A 7,361-nucleotide genomic window follows, 5' to 3' on the forward strand; every position below is an offset into this window, starting at 1 on the left:
AGAACCTTGAGAATTGTCATTCTGAACTCTGGATCTGACATATTACCAATGTCTGTATTGATTAGGTCCCTAGCCTTTGGTACTGCCTCTTGTTCTTTTTTTTGTGGTGAATTTTTCTGCCTTGTCATTTTGTGCAGATAAGAGTATATGAAGGAGCAAGTAAAATACTAAAAGGGTGGCAACAACCCCAGGAAAATATGCTTTAGCCAAATCAGAAGAGATCCCAAATCGTGGGGGGGGGGAGAAAGAAGGGGATAAAAAGAGGTTCAGAAAGAAAGAAACTAAAATTTACACAAAGAAAACCACTAAAGAAAAGTATAAAAGAAAAATATGTATATATTAGATAAACTAGTTAAAAATGGTTAAAAAAGAAAATGGGTAAAAGTTAAAAAAATTTAGCAGAAGAAGAAAAAAATTGAAAAGAAAAGGAAAAAAAAAATTAATTTAACTGCAAGGCTAAAGAATCATGGGGAGAAAGCCCTGAGTTTCCGTGCTTTGCTTTCTCCTCTCTGGAATTCCGCCGCTCTCCTTGGTTATTGAAACTACACTCCTTGGTAGGTGAAACTTGGTCCTGGCTGGGTTTCTTGCTGATCTTCTGGGGGAGGGGCCTGTTGTAGTGATTCTCAAGCGTCTTTGCCCCAGGCGGAGTTGCACCACCGCCCTGACCCGGGGCCAGGCTGAGTAATCCGCTCGGGTTTGCTTTCGGGAGCTTTTGTTCCCTGAGCGCTTTCTAGAGTCCGGAGGGCGGGATGAAGATGGCAGCCTCCCGGTCTCCGGCCCGAGGAGCCGAGAGCCCGGGCCCCACTCCTCAGTGCGCCCCCAGAGAACAGCGCCCAATGACTCCCGCCACCCTGGCCTCGGCCGCGCTCTGAGCTACGAGCCTGCGACCGGTTCAAGGTAACCCCGGCTGAGAGTCACTCCTCGGCTCTGTCTCTGTAGCCGGCTTCCCCATTCTAATACCTGTGAGCTCTGTGATACTCAACACCCCCGATCCTTCTGTGACCCTGCGGGACCCGAGGCCACGCTGACCCCGCGTGGGATTCACCCCAGTTAAGCCTCTGGAGTGATGTCCCTCAGCGGAACAGACTTTTAAAAGTCCCGATTTTGTGCTCCGTTGCTCCGCCGCTCGCCAGTACCCAGCCCCTCCCCCTGCGGTCTATATTCCTGTCGCTTTGGATTCACTTTTCCGCCAGTCCTACCTTGCAGAAAGTGGTTGATTTTCTGTTTCTAGAATTGCTGTTCTTCTTCTCTTCGATCTCCCGTTGGATTTGTAGGTGTTTGTAATCTTTAGATAAGCTATCTAGCTGATCTCCCACTACCTGAAGTAGTCTCAGCTGCTACTTCTCCGCCATCTTGACTCCTCTCCTGGCAGAGGATGCTTAAGAGTGTCCTCCCAAATTCCATGATGATCTTCATTCTAGATGATCTTCATTGTATTGATACATAAAAACAGGTTGTCAGTGACTGTCATATATTTTTCACTCATCCTGAAAAGTCACACTTCTTAATAGTTGTCGAAACCTTTCATATATTATTAAAATAACACATCATACCGTTATTTTTTTTAGACACTTTCCCCAGAGAAAACATCATTCTAGAGTTCAAGGAAGAAAAAAAAGCCAAAAAAAACTTTTCTGATAGTCTTGATCTCAGATGTTTAGTGAACCCTAAAGTTGCAAAGGGTGAAAAAAGTCATCCAGGAATGTCTTATCATGGAGATAGGTGGGTGGGCTCTGATTACTCATTCTGTGAATACAGACTTACACAGAGAGTTAAAGCAATTGCAGTTTTCACTAAGTGATCCACCATCTATGTAAGATGAAGAGTTTTTAGCAGGAAGCCTGCCTCCTTGTGAGCCCAAGAGAAGTTTTCTTACCCTGTTAACTACAGAGCCTATAATAGTTTAAATGGGTATGTAAGGATCTCTGTTTCTGTAAAAATTGATATTCTGATATTTCTAGCACAGGAAAATATTTCTGAATTGGTAAAATTGACCCCATTTTCATTTAAGTGGAATAAGCACATATGTCCTTGGTGGTTATTACTAAACATTATTAATGTATCTCTTATGTAAGATTTTGGAAATACAGAGTGGAACAAACGGAGCTGGGGAAAATATCCTGAGACACAGATATAAATAACATTAACATCAGAAAGAGGCCAGGTAGCAATAATAAGTACCATATTACAAGGCAAAATGCAACTTTCTTTTCTTTTATTTCAACATCATTTTAAGTATTTGTAAGATTATAAGGACAATTTTTCTAATATATTAATGCTGTAAAATGTGTAATTAATGCTTAGTGTAAATATAACTATCCAAATAATAAAAAATAAAAAATCTTTTAAGAAAAGGCAAAATGATTGCTCTTGATAGTTTTCAGAAATACCTCCCAAGATTTTTATGATTCTTCTGTTTTTATATTTCATGGGCCTTTCTATTTCTATTTTTATTATTAATTGATTATTTTATATATAGGTGTCTCTTTTCCTGATTTATTAGGAATAATTGGCAAATAAAATCAAATATGGTGATTTAATACACATATACATTGTGAGATGAATACCACAATCAAGTGAATTAACACATCCATCACCTTATATATATATAATTTTTAATTTTGTGGTGAAAATGCTTAAGATTTTCCAGCCAATTTCAAGTATATAATACAGTATTATTAATTATTATCCACATTGTAGTTAGAGCCTCGCAATTTATTCATCCCCTTCAGAATAATTATTTTGAATTCTACTTCACATAACTCACAGATTTCCATTTCTTTGTTCTCAGTAGTGGAAATAGTACTTTGTTCTCAGTACTGTGCTTCCCTGATGGTGTCATATGGCTTTACCTTCTCATGTTTCTACTGGTTTTGCACTGATGTCTACAAATTTGAGGCAGCAGTTGCCTCTTGCAGCTTTTTCAAACGGGCTTTGGTGGGAAAAGACTTGAGTCTCCAAATGAGTGTGAGGGTGCCCACTAGGTGGGGGGCAGTGTTTCCACTTCTAGGGAGAGAGCAGTAGTGCCTCAGTGGGCTGGGCATAGAACAGTGCAGTCTAGTCATAGCTGCATTTTAGGTCCCAGGGTTGGAGTGCAGAGTGGTGACAGCCTGGCCTTAGTAGTGTTGGTCAAAGCTGTGACCAAGGACTCAGGGGGCAGGGTATATGGTAGCAGAAAGGAAGACATCACCTGGTGAAGTCCCCTTAAGAGGGATTAACTAATGACAGATCTTCAGAGAAATACTTTCAAAGAATAAGATGAATAAGATCAATTATTAAGATGTCACTAAAGAATTACTAGTGAAATATCAATTGTAATGTGTGAGAAAGCCACTTTAGCTCAACATGCACATCTTAAAATGCTCATTCAGATTTATTCAATTTATCTTAGCTTGTAAGAGTTCCAAATGTAGTGAGGATTGTGATTTAGAATAGCAAACCTTTGTACAGGGGACTAAATTTAAGCTTAGGGAATCTGCAAGAGATTGAGGGACTACATCTATTTGCACAATCCCTTGTAGAGTATATGGAATATATTCCTTCTGATACAGTTACATATTTTACTCTTACCAATGTACACAAAGGGTCAAGAAAAAAAAATTTATATAGACATATTATATTCCATAATGCTCTCAATGCAATGGACTCCTTGAAAATTGGAAAGGGCAGTTAAACACTAGTTATTTTAAAAAAATGGTTGACAAAATTTAAATAAAAATAAAATTTTATTTAAATAATTGTCTCCTCACAGTGAAGATGAAAAGAAGTAATATGGGGACTTAACTGGAGAGGTTTATAGGACCAGGAGATGTGAAAGAGGGGTGGGTAGTATAACTTAACAACTTTGTACATATTATTTTTTTTGTATATATTATTTTCGTACTATTTTCCTCATATGGTTGTTCTGGGCTAGATTTGAATTTATAGGTGTCTGAGGAGGAGAATGCCAATAGTCAAGACATAATATTCATACCATTAAATTCAACAGTACATACTTCTAGCGATTCTTTAGTAGAGGTCATAATTTCATCCATTTAGCTAAAATAGAGGTAACTATGAATGTGGTTCCCTTAACTAAGTGACAGGGATAGTTCTGTAATATTTTACCTGTCCAGTCTGGTGACAACTGAGTTGAGGTGGGGCAAGGAAGAAGCTTTATCAAGTTTTCTGTGACTGCCATCTTTGGATGAAGACTATAGCTGAGATGGAAAATCAGCTTCATTCATCACCAATGTGAAGCTTTACAAAATCATTAAACTGGCATCTAGCTGGTAGGTGGGGGAAAAAGCGTTGGTGAATCATGTATTAGATATTTTATAGGCCAGGTTTAAAAACGGTGCCCATCACTTCCACAGCCATTCTGTTAACTATAACAGAGGCTACATAGTCACACCTGACAGTGTAGAAATATGGCAAAAAAAAAAAATGTAGTCTACTGTGTTTTCAGGGATAATATCCGACATGTTTGGCAAACATCAATTTTTGTCAGACACTAAGAGCGAATAGGCACAGAGTTTAGTTTTAGCGGAGAGTAAAAAGTGGAATAGTGCTCACAGTAAGCTGTTTAAAAAGAAAGTGAGAGTGTCTGGATGACTGGAGAATAAATGATATAGAGACGAACTGTTTTAGAAGCCTCTTTGTCCTTCGTTTCAGCTGGATTCATAGACTCATTTCTCCTTTACATCATTGAGAGGAATGCAATTTTTTTAATTGAGTCATGGAAAGCTTGCTTCACTTGCTTGTTTCTCAGTGTGTAAATAAAGGGATTCAACATTGGTGAGACAGAAGTAATAAGAAGTGAAATCCCTTTATTAATAGCTACCTCATCCTTGGCTGAAGGTTTGACATAAATGAAGATGCAGCTGCCATAAGTAATGGAAACAACAATCATGTGGGAAGAACAAGTGGAAAAGGCCTTTTTCCTTTGCTGGGCAGAGGGAAACCTTAGAATGGCCCAAATGATATAAATGTAGGAAAGAACTATACACATGAGGGTGATGATGAAGGTCAACACAGCACAGACGATAACCATCTGTTCTATCAACCATGTGTCTGAGCAAGAGATCTTCAGGATAGGAGATGCATCACAACAAAAATGATCAATGATGTTTGAATCACAGAATTCCAGGCCCAAACCTAGACTAATTGGTGGGAGAATGATGATCAGTGCTGCGACCCAACAGAAGAGGATGAAGTTCTTGCAAACTCTATTGCTCATGATGGTCAGGTAATGCAGGGGTTTGCAGATGGCTACATAGCGGTCATAGGACATGGTGGCCAGGAGAAAAAATTCTGTTACTGCAAAGAGGTCTGTAAACAACAGTTGACTGGCACAAGCATTATAGGTAATGGACTTGTCCCCAGATGCTATATAAGAATCTGGGGACACAAGCAGTTGTGAATGAAATTTCTAAGAAGGAGAAATTTTGGAGGAAAAGGTATATTGGTGTTTTAAGGTGGGAATCAATCAGAGTGAGGTGATGATGGTTAGGTTTCCAGATATACTCAGCATGTAGGAAAGAAATAGAAAGATAAAGAGCAAAATTTTCAGTCGAGGGTCCTCTGTCAGTCCCAGCAAGATGAAAGTTGGTAGTGCTGTTTGGTTTCTCATCCTTGACTACTGTTTTTTGCCCAATCTGCTTGAAACAATAAAGAAGGTTATATGAAGAACTCCAAAGTCCTGGCCAGTGTCTAACTTTAACAGAAGTAAATCTGAGAGTGATTCCTATACATCTGGTTAGTTGAGAAGTGAGCACATAACACATGACGATGTTTGAATACCTCTTGGTGTCACACAAACTGACGATTCACATTTGAATCACATATTTATTTTCTGCTGCTGCTTCTAATAAATCTACAACTTAGCTATACTTGGTGTCAGTTTAATATATCATCTTATAAACATCATTGAAAAAAAATCCTATCTCCATAAGTTGCTTTTGAATCAACAATTCTGCCCTCCCCAAATTTTCTATCTGCAGACATGCTTCCCGTAGAGACGATTTTAAGAAAAACTAGAAATGGTCTTTGGCAAGATAATCCCAGTACTAAAGTTTACATGTGTGTTAGTTGTTAAACAGACAATGAGTACTTACTGCATAGTTTACCCTGTGTCAGCTTATTTAGACCATCTTCTTGGAAGTGTGTTTATGACATTTTTATTGGAAAGAAGACATTTTTATTGGCTATATTTTCTTAAAGATTCATTTGAGTGTGTTAACAGTCCAATTTTTTCTTCAGGTTTTTACCACAGAAATTTTACTTCAAAGGTACACATTTAACATTGTAATATTTACCTTTGGCTGTATTTTCTTTCTACTTTCAGAATAGAATATCTATGTGATATATTTTGATGCTTCCTAGGATATCCTTGTGCTAAGAAGTATTTCTCTCCAGGTTGCAAGCTGAAGTTTGGGATTGTAATGTCTCATTCAGTACTTTCTTATAGATTTCTTTAATAATAAAAGTCCTAGCATACTCTAACTGCTACTATTTTGTATTCTTTAGATCCTGAGAACTTTTCCCCCTCTTTTCGCTTCAAAGGATTCTCCTTAAGAGCAGATTCTTGATACTAAAATTCTAAACTGAACTTCCATTGTTTCTTTTTAAACATTTGGGAATGACATATTGCTCCTTGGATGTATTGCATAGCAATGTGTTGGATTCAGAATTTATTAGAAAGAAGTAAGGGAATGTTAGAAGTATGTTTATAGAGTTGAAGAGCCCTATCCCTGGTTTTTTTGTTTGTTTGTTTGTTTTTGGCTAGTCTTATTTCAGTTTGAAACACCATCAACCATCTCATTACTAATGACATTTAGCAATATCAGGTTTAAGAGGTTTTAGCCATTTCTTAATTATACTTACACACATTTTTGCTTAAATTTCACCTATATGGTAATTGTCTCCTCTGTCCTAGTAACCATTTGTAGATCAACTCATCTGAGTATTGCAACATTTAAACTACTCTAGCCAAGGTCACCACTAGCCTCCCTTTTGTTTCACTCATTAAACAAAATTCAGTTTTCACTTAACTCAAACTCCGTGGCATACGAGACTATAAGCTGCTAATTTAAGAAACTCTTTACAACTTTATTCCCACTATTTCACATTTCCTTGAATTTCTTCCTACTGCTTTGTCTATTCTCTTTCATGGTTTTTTCCCCCCCATCCCTGTGGTTGTTTATTCATCTGAAATCTCTTCTCTAGAAAATCCTTTCTTTCACTCTCTCTTATAAATGAAGTGATTCTTATAAGTAAGGTGATTTCAAATAGGCTGGTAATCCCCAAATTTATATTGCCAGGGAAAAATACATCTTTACGGGGTTCTGATTTCAACATTCAGCTTATTCTGGACATCTAGA

The 7,361-nt window shown here is 37.7% G+C and overlaps 1 protein-coding gene across 1 annotated transcript; it reads right to left on the bottom strand.

Moving 5' to 3' along the window:
• Positions 1-4,678: 4,678 nt before the first annotated feature.
• Positions 4,679-5,611, bottom strand: LOC125107440 (olfactory receptor 6C2-like). Its single transcript, XM_047742551.1, is given in 3 exon segments — positions 4,679-5,366; positions 5,368-5,476; positions 5,479-5,611. Coding segments are annotated over 3 exon segments (930 nt in total).
• Positions 5,612-7,361: the final 1,750 nt, after the last annotated feature.

The sequence above is a fragment of the Lutra lutra genome, chromosome 8 (genome assembly GCF_902655055.1).
Source record: "Lutra lutra chromosome 8, mLutLut1.2, whole genome shotgun sequence".
In the NCBI taxonomy this organism is placed as follows: domain Eukaryota; kingdom Metazoa; phylum Chordata; class Mammalia; order Carnivora; family Mustelidae; genus Lutra; species Lutra lutra.